Source organism: Prionailurus viverrinus, chromosome X (assembly GCF_022837055.1).
Source record: "Prionailurus viverrinus isolate Anna chromosome X, UM_Priviv_1.0, whole genome shotgun sequence".
NCBI lineage: Eukaryota > Metazoa > Chordata > Mammalia > Carnivora > Felidae > Prionailurus > Prionailurus viverrinus.
In genome coordinates this window covers 52,105,392-52,122,304 of record NC_062579.1, presented here as the reverse complement: position 1 = coordinate 52,122,304, position 16,913 = coordinate 52,105,392, and the positions used below count along the sequence as shown (strand labels likewise).

Below are 16,913 nucleotides of genomic sequence, written 5' to 3'. Positions count from 1 at the left end.
GTCACGATCTCGCGGTCCGTGAGTTCGAGCCCCGCGTCAGGCTCTGGGCTGATGGCTCGGAGCCTGGAGCCTGTTTCCGATTCTGTGTCTCCCTCTCTCTCTGCCCCTCCCCGGTTCATGCTCTGTCTCTCTCTGTCCCAAAAATAAATAAATGTTGAAAAAAAAAATAAAAAAATAAAAGGAGAGGGGTAATGAACATGTTCTAAAATACACTGAAAGCCACTGAATTGTATACCTAAATGGGTGCACTGTACGGTATATGAATTTTATTTAAGCCATTAAAAAAAAGAAAAATTATTCTTACTCTGATTGTTCCAATTAGTCAAAGCTATTTTTTATGTTTTATTCATTTTTGAAAGCGCGCAAGCGGGGAAGGGGCAGAGAGGGCGGAGGATCCCAGGTGGGCTCTGCGCTGACAGCCACGAACCCAATATGAGGCTTGAACTCATGAACTGTGAGATCATGACCTGAGCCGAGGTCGGACGCTCAATTGACTGAGCCAACCAGGCACCCAAAGCTATTGCTTAAGCTCTCATGTTAAATGTATCTAAAGGCTGCACTGGCTTGGCAATGGAGCTCAGTGGCCACTATGGAGCTCACTCTAATCTACCCCTGCCCATACATCTTTCTTTCCCTCAGTCTTTCCCTAGTCTCTCTTCTTTATTCCCCCAATTCCTTTCCTGTTGTTCCTCCACTCCAACTAGGTCTTAGGTCCTCTCAGGTATTCCCAGGCACAGTTTGTCTTAACTGGTGGACCTCCAAATTAAACCGACTGCTGACCACCAACCACCCCCCCCCACCCCGCAACATTCCCTTCATGACCTTAGGCAAGTCATGTCCTTGCTCTCCTGTTCCGGTTTGCACAAAGACGAGTTGGACTACTACACAAACCTTTCCAGCTCCCACATTCTATGTGAAAATAATACAAATAATGAACACCTATTTGGTCCATAACATGCAAAGTCTTTGCCATTTTAGCCAACAAACATATAGTTGGATTATTCATTTTGTAAATGGCCATGTGATACAATCTCCCAAAGAACAGTATTTAATATGTTCATAAAGTGATCAACATGGAATCTTTATTTTTTAAAGCTATCAGTTTATCAAAGAAAATACAGAGCCCAATGCGGAATGTTTCATAGTCCCTCTGGACCTGTCTCTAAGGGTCCATTTTTGAACAGGACGACAACAAAAAAAGCTTTTGCATGTTGGGCCCCTGCTGGGTTTACCAAACCAAAGAAATAAGGCTGGAGTGGCAGAGCCTTAACAGTGGTTCGACTAAATCCTAAGAAAGGCTTTGTTTAGCAAGTGGCAGAGAGACCTAACATAGGACAGCACCTCAACATACATTATAAACTCTCAGAAATATGCGCAGAGAGCAATAAACACTGGCAGGAATGAATCCTTTTACCATGGACAACTTGCAGCTTTTTATGCAAACCAGTTACATCCTCCCAACAAAACTCATAGAAATATGTAGTCACCAGTTTCCAACACACTACCACCAGACAAATTCAGTATTGTTTCCATGTGCCCAACATCACAGAGAAGAACCGAAAGAAATGCATCAATTTCTCCTATACACACGCGCGCGCACACACACACACACATACACACACACACACACACACACAAATATGCAAGAGAAACCATTTTCTTTGCAGAACCTACCGTTATCTAAGTTATGGGCATGAACTGATAAATACTAGTTGCTAATAAAACTCAGATGGATAGCTCTCCACTGAGAAGCAAAGAGCACACGCAGAAATAAAAAGAAAAAACAAAACAATAACCCTAAGGTGTGTTTATTGTCATTAACCGACCACCAAACATGGAGAGAAATGACTCAAAGTGGCCATTTGCATTCCTCTTTCCCATTACCTCAGACTTACAAGTTCTCCTGTTAGCTACCTCCCACACTTCTGCCCCCACCAAAAAAGCCTAGAGCAGAAGGCGGCAGCCCCTCTCTTCTTCCCCTTTGGGCCCTCGGCTGGAGGCACTGAAGGAGAGTGGGGGGCGGGGGAGGGGGGAAAGGACAAAGGTAGGCGCTTTCGATCTCTTAACAGCTTTGCGCCTGGGCTCCCGGCCTCTCCCCTTCTTATCACGGAACCGTAGCACCTGCCCGAGAGAGGTCCCTTCCTCCACCTCAGTAACCGGCTCAAGGGGCTTAGGTGTCCAAGGAGCCCGGGCGCTGCAGCCCTAAGGGACAAAGGCTGGGCTTACAAAGAGGAGGGGGAGGCGAAAGAAGTCGGGAGCAGGATGAAAACCCTTGCAAACAAAAGCGGAGGTGGGGGTGGGGTCCTGAGACTACCAAACCAATCTCGGGTGTTCCCAGAGGTAGCTAGGTTTGGCGGATTAATGCGCGTGGGGGAGGGGGACAGAAAATTCCTCTGAGGAAAGGGGACTAGGGAGCTGTGGGGACGCGGAGGCCGAGGGGAGGGCACAGGTCCTGGGACGAAAAGGGGTACAGTTCGTGAGTGAAGAGAGGTGATAGCCAGGAGGTGAAGGCCAGACAGGGCCCAGTGGCGGGAGAGCGGGCGCTCAGTCCCGGGCGGCGCTCCCCTGGAGCCGAGAGGGGGGCTCTCGGAGTAGCGGAGGGACTCCAAAGCTGCGCGCCACACGGGGCTGCGGGCGTGAGGCAAAGGGATTCCGGGAAGAGCGCAGAGTTGGGGGCGCAGTGTCGGAAAAGAGAGAGTTTGAGAACAGAACCGTAGAGAGGCTAGGGGGGACTGCGAGGGGGCTTGACCCTCGTCCGCCCCACCTCACCTGGCGCCGGGTCGGAGTCCAGATCTAGTGCTGAGAAAGCGCCAGCTCCGGACAGGCCCTCCGTCCCGCGCGGGAGACCACGGACACAAAGCGGGGCGCGCGGGAGGAGGGGAGGAGGGGGAGGAGAGGGGAGGGAGGAGGAGGAGACGCTTGAGGCGCGGAGGGGGGGGAAGGAGGGGCGCCCGCCGCCCTCCGCCTGGGTCACGGGGCGGAGCGTGCGGCTGGAGGCCGCGCTCGGCCCGCCAATGGCCACTCTGCCGGCCGGCTGACTAGGGCGCGGCATCCCGCAGCTCACCTCGGCACCTGGGCCTTGGCGGGCCCCAGCCAATCAAATGCCCTCATTTGCATGTCCAGCCCCGCCCTTTCGCCCCAGCCAGGGGCCCGCTCCCTGAGAACACAAAGAAGGCCCCCCCGTAGCGGGAGGAGGTCCACTCCGGACTCCCTACCCCGACGGCCTAACATCACCTTTCCAGTGCATTTATGGGTCTTTCACAGTCACCCTGATGATAGGAAGGAAGTGGGGGGCTTAGGGGTTTGGGCCAAGATCTCCTAAGAGGTCAGATGTCTTCTCCCTTCTAACCAAGATCCTTCTAACCAAGAGCCACCCTTCTCCTGGGCCACAGTTGCGTCTCTGGGTCTCTGAGCCCTGCGCCTCCGCCCCTCTCCCCCTCCCCTTTTTCCAGTCGCCCCATCTTTGTGCTTCCTTCCGTAGGCTGCTGCCCACTACTGGCCTTGTGCTGCACTGCAGCCCTGATCAGCAGGCTCTGAGCACAGCCTGGATAGATGCTCACAAGCTACCCAAACCTACCCCTCCCCATGCCCCGTCCAGAAGGAAAACGAGAGAGAAGAGGTTACTGCACTAAGGCGGAAGGGACCTGATCAAGTGGCTTGGATACCTATGATGGCAAAGAGTCAACACTTAAGTCTAAATTCCCCAAATCATCTCGTGCAACCTTCCTTCTCCTACCTTCAGGTCTGTACTGGGCCACAATGGTGACGGACTGGCCAGCCCGTTTTAGAGCAGCTGCAGCCTGCTCGTGAGTTGCATTCCTCAGGTTCACGCCATTCACCTGTCCAAAAAGAGGAGCTATGAGCCACCCCAAAAGCAAGAAAGGCAGTCCTCTGTCATAGCAGTCAGGAGAGGGAGCTCATCCCTAAGCCTAATCAGATGTCTTTCTCAATTTCCCATCCTTGTCCCTAAGACAGGACCTAAAGAATATGACATCTCTAGTGTCATAATTATCTTTGTGCAGGTCAAGTGCCAACCGTGGTTAAGATCCAACGCACACTCATTTTCTCTTCAAGGCTAAGTCTGGTCTCAGTCCCTGTCTTTCCCTAAGGTCATCTATAAAGAGAATATAAGTTTTCTCCAGCTCAGACTTCCCCCATCTCAAGAAGTGTTCCTTGGAGAAGGCAACATCTCCCCTCCTCCCTTTTCGATTGGCACAGCTCCCATCCTCCCACCTCTCCTTTGTCTCCTCACCGATAAGATCCGGTCTCCCCTGCGCAGCTCCCCACTCAGGTCAGCTGGGCCTCCTGCCAGGATGAAGGAGACAAAAATGCCTTCTCCATCCTCTCCTCCTACGATGTTGAAGCCCAGGCCTGTGGAGCCCTTGTGCAGGATGATCTTGCGGGGCTCTCTGGTGGGAAAGAAGGTGAAGGGTCAGGACAAGGTGGATATAAACTGTCCTCCCTGTCAGGGCCAGCCTAGGGCAAGGCCCACATTGCTGCAGAATGACTTAGGTCCCTATGTATGATACCCTGTTGCTTCCTTCCTCTCCTGAAACCTGCTTGGCTGCTGTTTTCTGCCAGGTGCCAAGTTTCAGTTCCTCTTCCCTCCCTTCTTCCTGAGGCCTTGGAGTCAGCTTCCCTGTGGACAGTCCCGTACTCTCTCAGTTCAACACACCCCTACCCTGTCTAGAGACCATCATCATCTCAGGGCCCATTTACTGGTCTTCTTTCTCTCCAGATTCTCCTATCCTACCACCAGTGTGATGGACCTGGGTCACGACAAGGGGAACCAGTTAGGAGCAATGGAATCACCGGGGGTTGACTGCACTCACCATCCACAATATGTACATACTTACTTTACACATGCACCTCCACAGTCTCAAAATTCCACCCACCCACTATGACCCCTTCTATCTTCCCCAATGACAGATTTGGTCACCAGCTACCACTATGTGCCCTTGCCAGGTGATGTGGGAGACAGATAAAGAAATCCCAGGTGCCTGGAAGGAGCTTAGGAGCCTAACTTAAGAGAGTTAACACAGGAAAACTTCAACTGCAAGTAACCATGTCTAAGGAATCCCTGTGGAAGTGGTCAGTGTCATCAGGTAAGAGTTACAGCCGCTCCTGTATACCCATACAACCCGACTCCTGGCACACTTTCCTGGCCCACCGCCTTCACTTTAACATCTTTCATCAGAGGAGCCCAAAGTCCAAGACTCCTCCTTTGTTGCCTCTAGTCTAGGGTGCGAGGCTCCCTCCCTGAGTCCCGGATGCTCTGGCTCAAATCCCCCCTCTCCTCCTACCTGGCATCCCCTCCAGGCCGCAGGGAGCGAAGCGGCCAGGCCCACCTCTGCGAAGCCCTCCTCCAGGCCGAGGCCGAGGCCGGGCCCAAGCCCAGGGCCAAGCCGGAGCCTGAGAACTTGCGTGCCCTCTCCATGGCGCGTCCAGCTCTCCCCCCGTCCGCCTACCCTTCCGGCTCCACTGCAGCCTGCCCAGTAGTCTACCAGGCCCCACCCCGCGGCAAACCTGTCCCCCGGAACCCGGGCCGGCCGGACCAGTTCCACGGGCCGCCGCCGCCAGAGTGGGGCGGGGCCGTTCCCTGGGAGGCCACCGGGCCCGCCAGCCTCCCAGCGTCCCGCCAACCCTGCACTGCTTTTTTTTTTTTTTTTTCTAATTTAGAATGACTGCAGCAGAGGGGGCAGCACCTGTGTCGGGGAAGGAAACCCCCGCAGCCGCCACCTTCTCAGCCCCCTAAGCGCTCCATCCCACCCTTTCTCTGTACTTTCCGATCGGGGCACACACTTGGCACTCCTCCTGATGGTGGAACTTGTCCCTGCAGCTACCTCAGTCCCTCCCTAGGGCCCTAAGGGCTAAGAAAGGGCCTCAGACCTCAAAGACAATTGATGAGGGCTGTATCTCTTCTTTGCCATACTACAAGGGAAGACCTGTGGCTATCCAGAAACGGAGTCCCATTCTCCTCATCCCTAGAGAGGATGAAGCTGTGGGAGTCTTACCTGGTGAAGTCCTCCTCAGTCATCATGTGCCTAGGGATAGGAGAGTAGCGGGCAGGGGGAACCTGAGGAGGAGCAGGGTAGCTGACCTTGCTCTCCACAGCCCCAAGGTAACCCAGGCTGGAATTATGGCTTATGTGGTTATCAGCCAAGGCAGTAAAAGCTAGAATCAAGAAAAGGAGAGAAAAGTTCAGAGACCATTCCATGTGGGTCCCTACCCCACCCTGACAAGGACTGTGCCCCACACCCTACTTCTGGTGCAAAAGCCACCAAGGGATGTTGATTCCTCAGGCCTCTCCTCCCCTCTCCCCACCCTACCCCCACCCCCGGGTTCCTCCTCCACAGTCCCTTTCTGAATCCTGGGCTCACTCCTGTGAGTCTTAGAAAGAGCTAAAGTCAAGCAGTCTACAAAGAAAGGCATGACTAGAGGTGTGACTAATAATAATCCCTCACATCTCTATAGCCTAATACGGTTTTTCAAGGGCTTTCTTGTCCATGATCTCATTTGATCCTTGCAGCAGTCCTATGAGGAAGGCAGCACATATATCATTAGCTCCTTTTTGCCAAAGAGGAAACTAAAGACAGGTGAAAGGGACTCGTCCAAGGGCACCCAGCTATAAGGGGCAAACAAAGCTGGAATGTGGACTCAGTTCTCCTGAGCACTAGTCCTCTGCGCTCACTCACTCTCTGAATGGGGGGTTTGAATTCTTTCCCCTCCAGAAACCAGGGGGGCAGGGGCTTAAGGCCAGGGACAGGGCAGATGGGTACGTACTGCTGGCGTAGTCAGGGGGTGCATACATGTCGTTGAGGTGGAGGCTGCCTGGCTTGGCCACCTTCAGATACACCATATCAGATGTGTTCTTCAGTGAAGCCACAGCTTCCTCGTGCCTCACATCCTGCAGATTGGTGTTGTTCACCTAGAAGAGGAGAGGCCTTAGGGCTGGCACTTGGGAGAAGGGAGGGCCTTTCCAGGTAACCCTGAAGGGTGCCCTTTCCGTGAAATTCAACAGTGCTCTAGCAGGGGCCCAGTATAGCGCTGTGAGAAGTGGAGAAGCATGACATAGAACAGGTGAGGGAGTCTTAGCCATGAAAAGAACTGGGTAGGGCCTTGGTATCTGAGTACACACAACTCAGATGATGCTCTTGAAATGCCCCATGATGCTAGTCCCTGAGTGAGGTTCAGGCGGAGGGAGAGGCTCCTAGAGCCCCACCTCCCCACCCTACCATTTGGGCATCCCCAGAAAGGTTGTCTCACCGCCAGCAGTCGGTCCCCAATCTGTAGGCGTCCATCCTTCTGAGCAGCACCCCCCTCGATGATCTTGGTGATGTAGATGCTATTGTCTCCCGGGATATGCTGGTTGCCAATCCCCCCAGCAATGCTGAAACCCAGGCCTGGGTGGGGGCCCAAAGGGAGTGGGAGAGGGCCACAAGGAGAAGTTAGCGCATTCAGTCAATCCCAGACCCAACTCCCCATCGCAGCCAACCCCCTGACCCCACAGGAGCTCCCCCCAGGGATCCCAAACACTAGGCTGCCGTCCCGAGGTCAGTAAGGGTGAATGAGATGTGAGGTCAAGGAAGAAGCCTGTGAGCTAGAACAGGGAGTCAGGCAAGGAGTAAGGCTGTTCCCTTCCATTTCCTAAAGAGCCAACCAGGGGCTTCTGGCCAGAGCACAGGAACCCAGAGGGCCGCACCTTTGGGACCTTTGAGCAGGTTGACCTCCATGATGGTCTCAGGTGGGGGCTGTCTCCTCCGCACCACCAACCGCACCACAGGGCCCGCCTCCTTCAGCGCCTCCACGGCCCGGCTGTGCACCACCTCCGACACGTCCACCTCATTCACCCGAAGCACACAGTCATTCACCCTGCAGGGGAAGCCCAAGAGGCATGACATCCTGCCACTGCCCCTCCACCCCCTCTTCCACCACATCCTCCTTCCTTCCCCTCCCCTCCCCTCCCCCCTCTCAGCTCTAATAAAAAGGGTAATCCTGCCAGGTAGCCCTCTTCCCCTCATCTCCATCTTGCCCCTGCTACCCGCAGCCTTGCTTCCAGGCCACCTCACCCCAGCCTCCCGTCCATGGCAGCTGCTCCACCAGGGATGATCTTGGTAATAAAGATGCCAGGGTCATCAGGGACATGGGGGTTGTCGATGCCACCTGCAATGCTGAAGCCCAGGCCAGAATTGCCCTGCAGAAGGGGGCAAAGGGGAGCACAGTCTGCTCACTCAGAGGGCATGAGGGAGGGTCCTTGATTTCCTCACTTCCTCCAACCCCTCAGAGAGGGTTCTCCAGGCCTCAGAGGGGGCCATGGCAAACCAGCACACAGCTTCCCAGCCTGTTGCTGACCATTATAGCACAGAAGACTCAGCGAAGCCAGCCCCTCCCCAGTTCCCCAGGCCTCAGAGAGCAAGGTCAATTAGTATTTGTTAGTTGGTTGATTGATTGGTGCAGTAAGTAGCCTCTGAGGGGCGCTGTTTCCCCATCCTCTCAATGCAGGTTCCCCCCCTTCCCTGCCCCCACCCCATGAGTCTTGAGACCCAGGTTCAGGGCCCTTCCTTTTCAGGTTTGAACCCTCCCCTTCCCTTTCATCCTGACCCACTGGCAGACTCACCCGCTCAAGTACTATCTCCTCATACTTGAACATGCCGTCGCTGCCATTCACCTAGGGGGAGACACAGGCTCTGAGTGATTCCTGCCCTCCCCCCCATCTGCTCCTGGTCAACCTACTCCTCCCCCACTCCCCAAAGAGTAGGAGCCCGAATTGCCCTGAGAACACCTCTTGGCCACTGATGGGGACAGGCTGACCCTGAGGAGACCACATCCTTCTCTTGCTTCCAGCCATATCAGGCCAAACCCATTTAGCCCAGATCAATTGTCTGGGACTGAGCCAGCCAGTGGTGCACCCACTGAGAGGCTGGGCTCCAGGGCTTCAGAGTTCACTAGGAGGGGTGCAGGGATGGCCTGAGGGGGATGGCAGAAATGGAACATGGCAGGAAAACCACGCCACACCTCACATTCAGGGGGGCACCCAGTGGCCTCAATGGGGACCTAGTCCCCTTCTGAATCATAGCTCTCCCTGACTCAGGGATCACAGACTCCCACCATGTCAGAACTGGTAGGACAGCAGACACCATCTTGTCCAACCTCTCTCATGTGACAGATGGTGACACAGTGGCCCAGAGAGGATACAGGTTGTACCTCAGAGCACACTGGGAGTTAGTGGCAGGGCAGGGGCTAGAACATGGATCTCCCGATACTCTTTTTTTTTTTTAATTTTTTTTCAACGTTTATTTATTTGTGGGACAGAGAGAGACAGAGCATGAACGGGGGAGGGGCAGAGAGAGAGGGAGACACAGAATCGGAAACAGGCTCCAGGCTCTGAGCCATCAGCCCAGAGCCTGACGCGGGGCTCGAACTCACAGACCGTGAGATCGTGACCTGGCTGAAGTCAGATGCTTAACCGACTGCGCCACCCAGGCGCCCCCAGATACTCTTTTGATTACATCAAGCTGCCGGGGCTACTGATGTTTTGGCTGCTCGTTTCCTTCCCCAGCAGAACTCATGAGAAAAGGAAAGTTGCACCCTTCAGAATACCCCAGGAATCCTCATTCTGTGTCTCCTCTGTGTTCCCAGGAACCCAATTCTTCAAATGGGCAGAAGGAGTCAAAGTCTGACTCCATTTTCTACCAAGGGGCTTTTGATCCAGAACCCTTTGTGTTTCCCAGCAGAAAAAGCCAGGGTAGGATCTAGTTGGGAGTCAGAGGCAAAGCCAGGGGCAGGAAAGGAGTAGAGTGGGCAAGATTCCCCATGAGGGAGAAGCTAATAACCCATTGGACGACTAGCAGCAGTGTCCATGGCCTCCAGTATACAGTAGCCATGGGAGGAAAGGCAAGGGAAGGGGATGGAAACAAGGATTGTTCTGACCAGCCCACAGAAGTGGCCTCCCAGACAAGACATACTTGGTGGCCATTGTCAAGTGAAAATGTGATCCTGGAAAGACAAGTAGTACCTGCTTCCTGGCTCCCCCTCTCATCCCCAAGAAAGGAGGAACTCCCTTGCCTCTCTCCCCGGGTATCCCAGCGCCCCCTCCTTCATCTTTCTCTGGACACATTGCCCCTTTCCTGACCCCTGGTGTCATCCTCTGAAGGGAGCTGCAAACCTAGGGTGGGGGCTCCTTCTCATGTCCTGTTCTGCTCTCCCTCCACGCAGCTTTGGCTTGGAGAAACAGAGAGGGCAGGAGGAGGGCTGACTAGTCATGCCTCCACCTTTTCAGGGCCTGACCCCAGGACTTTACGCCCTGCAGCCCTGGGAGTTGGTGGGATTGACTCCAGCTGCAGCCCCACTCTGGTCCCTGATCCCAGGAGGAAGAACCGATTGCCTTTCAGAGCCCTGAAACCAAAACAGCTTCCTAAAGAAAGATGCAACAGACACACAAGCAAAAGTACACCCATGCAGCTCTCGTATGCATCTGGTATGCCATGTGTTTCCACATGTGATAAGCCATGCTTCCAGCCCAGCTCCAGTGAGGCCCAGAGGCTCCCAGCTCCTGCTGGTCCATCCTCCAGCCTCCCACTGCCCTGCTCGGGGCCCCAGCCTCTGGGGCCAGGAGCCATCTAGGGAGCAGCCCTGGCAAAGAAACCTTGACCAACTTGCCTAGCCTTGGGACTGGCACCTGTCTGCCAGTTGAGCAGGACAAACATGAGAGAGTGTTTGCAAGGGTAGGGCTCCAGGATACAGGGGAAAAGGAAAGAGGGGGACTCACTGGAGAGGGCAAGAAGCCAAGGCAAGGGACACGGGAAGCAGTAAGTGTGGACAGACAGAAGGCCAGTACTGAGGACTCCTTTCCCCGGGAAGTCCCCACCCTTGCTCCTGAGTGAGAGCACCTTCTATCCCCAGGGGAGGACAGAGGTGGCCAGAACGGTCACCAGCTTGGGGCAGTCAGCACCTGCCCTCCACAGCAAAGCCTCCTTCTCCTCTCTCCCTAACCTGGGGGCTGCAGAGCCAAATAACCAGACAGGCCCTCCGCTATGCATGCCAAGGACCTCGCTCTGCCGGCCCAGCCTCCATTTTGCTGCTTCTCCCACAGATGCTCCTTCCATTTTCTAAGCTGGCAGTTTAGATTGGGAGTGGAAGCCGGAGTTGTGCCCAGCACCCAGGGGTTCCCAAGCTGTGCCAAGTCAGGGCTCAGGGGCCAAGTTCTCTCACATCTGGAGATGCCCAAGGGGGACATGCCCCACTGGGGCCAGTCCTGCACCAGGACAGCTGCCCCTTGCTTGGCTCCAGGCACCATGCCTGCTCTGGAGCAAAGAAGCTTGCTTCAGTCCCCCCACCCCCTCCCCTTGGACCCCCCAGCACACACACACTTCAGAGCTGCTTGGACAAAAGAGACCGTCCTTCTCAGCAGCCTCTCAGCCTTGCTTGGGACGTGTCTCTTGCCTCCTCCCACTCCCCTCCCTTGCCTGTCAAGCGCCTCTCACCAGGGACACCACACGCACACACACACACACAGGCACACGCGTGCACACACTTGAGCCACATGCTCACACACACATACATGTAGCCACACACACTGGCAAACACAGCTATCTCTGCAGCCTCATCTACAGAGATACCTCCACATTCAAAGAGACATCCCCACATGTCCATGTGCACATTCACACACAAAGGGACTGGGACGGAAAGGGACCCATGGCATTGAGGGAAGAAGCTCAACGAGCCGGGCACATGGGCTCCTCTACATAGATTCACAGGAGCTCCATTGCCTTCCTCCCCACACCTTAACATACATACACACATACACACATATGTCCCCCCTACGCAGAGCACCATGCCCCCTCCTCCTCTCCTGTGGAGACACACACCACACACAGCCCCCGCAGAACCTCCCGCCCCCTGCCAGACACAGAGACGCTGCTAATTCCCCCCCCCCCCCGCACTGAGACAAACCCAATTCCCCCACACAGGAAAATGTGCCCCTCCGCCATACCTTCACCTCCTGACACACACAGCTCCTCCCAACCCCCTCCAAATGGAGACCCCCAAACAGACACACACAGGGAAGCACACATTTCTAACCACCTCTCTTGCCCCAGGTGAAATGCTAGGGCACAGGGTCCACTGACTTGAAGCCTCCAGGAACCCCTGCTGCAACCCCAGGCCTCTAGGCCTCCACTCTCCAGACCCCCTGGGTTGCCCCACCACTCCCCCCCAACCACTGCTGGTCCATACCTGCTCATACCAGTCCCGGTTGGTACAGGTGCACTCGGGCCACCAGCTGGGGCCACTGCCGTTGAGTTTGGGGGTGCTCTTGCCCGGGACTGCCTTAGGGGGCACTGGCCCCACATCCCGGCCGGTGGGGATGAGCTTGGCCTTGGTGCGGGCCGTAGGGGTAGCCCCTGCCTGTGAGGGCAGGGTCTGCGAGCTGTAGCCCCCATAACCCGCGCTGGCCCCATTGCCCGCACCTGGCCCATAGGGGTCGGGCACCTGCCAATCCCCATAGCCAGGAGGCTCGAGGCGCCGCAGGGCAGCCAGGCGGGTCACCTCATAGCACTCCGGGCACTTACAGCAGTGCTGGTGCTTGTGCATGGCACTGCCCCCCGCCGCCCGGACCCCCCAGCCCACGCCGGTTTCCACACCGCCGCCGCCGCTGGGCTCCCGGGCACACTCACACTGCTCGGACCAGGAAGGGGGGGGCACCCGTGGGGGTGCTCTGGCGGAGCGGGGCCTGGGGCCGGGCGGGCGTCCCGGGGCTTCTGCCCCCACGCTGCCCCGCACCCACGGCTCCCCCTCCAGCACTGGCGGCTCCGTGTCGCCCGTCGTGGCTCCTGGGCCAAGGCCCAGCGGCAAAGAAGAAGCGGAAGCCTGGGCAGAGGCTGGGTGCTGAGAGGACCGCTCCTTCACTGGTCCCTAGGATGGATCTGAGTGGAGTCAAGAGCATCTCTCCCTGGCTCCCTTCTCAGTTGATTCCAGCCAATCAGCGTGCAGAGTCAGGCAGCGGCAGCGGCAGCGGCAGCGGCAGGAATGCTAAACAGCGGCTCCTTAAAGGAACAGAGGCAGTGGCGCCCCCAGGCTCAGCCCTAGCTCTCCAGATATCTGGGGTACCGCCGACCCTAAGGCGGGGGCAGGGGACTGGGGCCACGGGTGAGCTCAGCCCCTAATCTAATGCCCCCATATCTCCAATTTCAGCCCATCCTCTGCCCACTCCACCCCACCCCACTTCCAAGAGGGAATTGCAGGGAGATGCTCAATGGGTCCCTGGGCTTGCTCTGAGCTGGGGCTACCAGAAGTAAAGACTTGAAGCAGCAGAACGGACCAAAGGGACGTTGGAGCAGGGCCAGGAAGGTGATCTTTCTTAACAGGGGACCAAGGAAGAGGGCAGCATATGAGGCTACTCTCCTGCTAGTGCCTCCTCCTCAAGACTATTGTTCTCTCAACCTCTAGGCCCTGAAATGACCGCAATCTCACACTTGACCTGCTTCCATCACTAGTGGGGGGCTCCAGCCTAGAACAGAAGGAAAAGAAAGTTGTAAGCTCTTGTCCCTGGCCCACAGGCTCCTGTCTCCTTCGCCCCTCTCCTGCACAGTTATGATGGGAGAAAGAGCTTCAGGATGCCAAGAGGAAAGAGAGTCTAGGGCAGAAGGAAAGGTAAGAAGACATCTGAAGTGAGAGAAACCATTCCAGGGGGCCCGGAGAAGAACTTAGGAATACTTGTCGAAGGACATCTCTTTAGCCTCCCTGGAGCAGCCTGTTGGGGGATGGAGGAAGAATGACATGCAGGGAAGACCGTCTTTTTGCTGTTCTTGTTTTGTCGTTGGCTACCAGTTATTGAGTCTTTACAAAGTCCTAAGTGCTTTACATGCAAACAAAAATCTTACCAAGGTGCTACTGTCATTATTTTAATTTTACCAATCGAGAAATTGAGGGTCAGAAATGTCACTACACCTATTAACTCTATATTGAGGCTCAGAGATGGTAATACAGCTGGAAGTGACAGAATCAGGATACAGATCCTGGCTATTTGATTCAAGAGCCCATGCTCTGAATCACTCTAGTACAACAGGTCTATTCTAAGTTCTCCTGTAGAATGTAGATCTCAGTTCAATCCCACAAACAGTCATTGCACACCTACTCTATGCAAGACTTCCACCTAGGTCCTAGGGATACAGAAATTCATTCTTAATTCAATGAACATTCATCTGACACTTGCTATGTGCAGACACTGTTCCGTGATTTGGGGTCATAGAAGCAAACAGAACAAAACACGATAAATCCCTGGGGAGCTTACATTCTAGTGAGAGGATACAGACAAAAACTAGCATAATAAATAAGAGAATTATAGAATATGTAAGGTGGTAACTGCTGTGGGGAAAAAGAGAAAAGTCGATCAGAGAAGAGGGTGTTGGGAATGCTACGGGGAGGACACTGGGCTGTGATTCTCTTTCTTCAAGTTTTTTTACCTCTACATTTTCACATGAAAATTTTCAAACATACAGAAAAATTGAAAGAATTTTACAGGGAATAAACACCCAATTGCCACCTGGATTTTCATTAACATTTTACTATGTATCTATCCTCCACATATTCTCTCCAACTTTTTTTAAATGAAAATCCACAAACATACAGAAATGTTGAAAGAATAGTACAATAAGAGTCTATCTTCCTCATAGACTCAACAATTGGCATTGTCTTATTATATTCGCTCTATCCATCTATCATCTAGCTACATTGCTTTCGGAACCATCTGAATGCAAGTTACAGATTTCATCACACTTTGCCCCTAATACTTCAGCATATATCTTGTATTCTCCTACATGACCACAATATTATTATGACATCTAAGAAAATTAGCAATAATTTCCCATCATCTAATAGCATCTAATGTCTAGTCTGTATTCAAATTCCCCCAAACCGCCTTTTATATTTTTAACGTCAGAATCTAATCAATGCTCCCACATCATATTTGTGTCTTTAACCACTTTTAATCTAGAACAGCCACAATCTTTAAAAAAAAACTTATTATTTTGAAATAGTTACAGATCTACAAGGAAGTTGCATAGATAGTACAGAGAGGGCCCATATACCCTTCACCCAGTTTTCCTCAATGATTACATCTTACATAATTATAGTACAATATCAAAACTAGGAAAACCACACTGGCAATGTGTGTATAGTTCTTTGCCATTTTACCACATGTGGAGATTCCTGTAACAATTGGGGCAACAAAGGTACAGAATTATTTTGTCACCACAGAGATCAACCTGTCAACATTTTATCAGCCTGAGGGAACTTTAGAAACCTTACCTCCCTTTAAACACCTTTACTGGTCCCACTTATAGCATGGCATTTTACAGCTGTCTTAAATATTTCCTCTACATATATCGAGCCCCACGTCAGACAATGTTATATGTATTTCTTCCACTATCAAACATAATTCAGACAACTTAAAAGAAGGAGAGTCTGTTGTGTGTACTTCCATTTTTACTCATTCAATTATTTCTTCCTTCCTGATGTTCCAAGATTTCTTCTTTCATCATTCTTTCTGTTTTGAGAACTGCCTTTAACCATACTTTTAGGGTGGGTCTGCTGGTGATATAGTCTCTTAGCTTTATTTTGTCTGAGGATATCTTGATTTCCCCCTCATTTCCAAAGGATATTTTTACTAGGTAAAAGCATTCCAGGTTGACAGCTCTCTTCTTTTAACACTTGACATATTTTGTGTGACTTCCTTCTGGCCTTTGTGGTTCCTCATGAGAAATCCACTGACATTGGAATTGTTTTTCCTCCATAGGTAAGTAAGGTGTTGTTTCTCTCTTGCCTTTTTCAAGATTTTTCTCTTTGTCTTGTTTTCAAAAGTTTGATTATGATGTATCTTGGCATGGGTTTCTTTGAGTTTATCCTGTTTGGCCTTTTTCAGCTTCTTGAATTTGTAGGTTTTTGTCTTTTGCCAAATTTGGGAAATTTTCGGCCATTATTTCTGGAGGACTTTTTTCAGCCCCACCTTCTTTCTCTTCTCATTCCGGGACTCCAATGACACAAATGTTAGGTCTTTTGGTATAGTCACATGTCTCTGAGGCGCTGTTCATTTTTTTAAAAAATTCTATTTTCCCATTGTTGTTCAGATTGGGTAATTTCTAATGTTCTATTTTCAGGTTCACTGATTCTTTCCTCTGTCTTCTCCATCCTGCTGATAAGCCCATCCACTGAGTTTTTTAGTTTGGTTATTGTATTCTTTGGTTCTAAAATTTCTATGTGATTCTTCATTACATCTCCTATTTCTTTGCTAAGACTTTGTTCTTAAAAAAAATTGTTTCAGGGGCGCCTGGGTGGCGCAGTCGGTTAGGCGTCCGACTTCAGCCAGGTCACGATCTCGCGGTCCGGGAGTTCGAGCCCCGCGTCGGGCTCTGGGCTGATGGCTCAGAGCCTGGAGCCTGTTTCCGTATCTGTGTCTCCCTCTCTCTCTGCCCCTCCCCTGTTCATGCTGTGTCTCTCTCTGTCCCAAAAATAAATAAATGTTAAAAAAAAAATTGTTTCAGACTTCTTTGTAATTGCTCATTGAAGCATTTTTTTATGTTGGCCACTTAAATTTTTTTTTTCCACGTTTTCATTTATTTTTGGGACAGAGAGAGACAGAGCATGAATGGGGGAGGGGCAGAGAGAGAGGAAGACACAGAATCGGAAACAGGCTCCAGGCTCGGAGCCATCAGCCCAGAGCCTGACGCGGGGCTCAAACTCACGGACTGCAAGATCGTGACCTGGCTGAAGTCGGACACTTAACTGACTGCGCCACCCAGGCGCCCCATGTTGGCCACTTTAGAATCCTTGTCAGATCATTGAAAGCTCTCTGTCATCTTGGTGTTGACATCTGTGGATTATTTTTCACTCAAGATGAGGGTGTCCTGGTTCCTGGT

The 16,913-nt window shown here is 52.7% G+C and overlaps 1 protein-coding gene across 7 annotated transcripts in view; it reads right to left on the bottom strand.

The window, feature by feature from the left end:
• The window catches only part of DLG3 (discs large MAGUK scaffold protein 3), a 57,467-nt gene extending 44,876 nt beyond the window's left edge, over nucleotides 1-12,591 (bottom strand). For 2 of the 7 annotated variants that reach the window (XM_047843702.1, XM_047843703.1), the window contains exons 1-10: nucleotides 12,235-12,591; nucleotides 8,914-8,967; nucleotides 8,618-8,668; nucleotides 8,070-8,194; nucleotides 7,703-7,872; nucleotides 7,267-7,403; nucleotides 6,784-6,928; nucleotides 6,015-6,174; nucleotides 4,253-4,409; nucleotides 3,737-3,839 (exon numbers count right to left, since the gene is read on the bottom strand). In XM_047843702.1, the coding sequence (XP_047699658.1) occupies nucleotides 3,737-3,839; nucleotides 4,253-4,409; nucleotides 6,015-6,174; nucleotides 6,784-6,928; nucleotides 7,267-7,403; nucleotides 7,703-7,872; nucleotides 8,070-8,194; nucleotides 8,618-8,668; nucleotides 8,914-8,967; nucleotides 12,235-12,591 (1,459 nt within the window). Of the gene's footprint in view, nucleotides 1-2,769; nucleotides 2,886-3,736; nucleotides 3,840-4,252; nucleotides 4,410-5,303; nucleotides 5,492-6,014; nucleotides 6,175-6,783; nucleotides 6,929-7,266; nucleotides 7,404-7,702; nucleotides 7,873-8,069; nucleotides 8,195-8,617; nucleotides 8,669-8,913; nucleotides 8,968-12,234 lie in introns of those variants that run through there. The other 5 variants (XM_047843701.1, XM_047843704.1, XM_047843705.1 and 2 more) reach the window with 4 other exon arrangements.
• Between the last annotated feature and the right edge of the window lie 4,322 nt (nucleotides 12,592-16,913).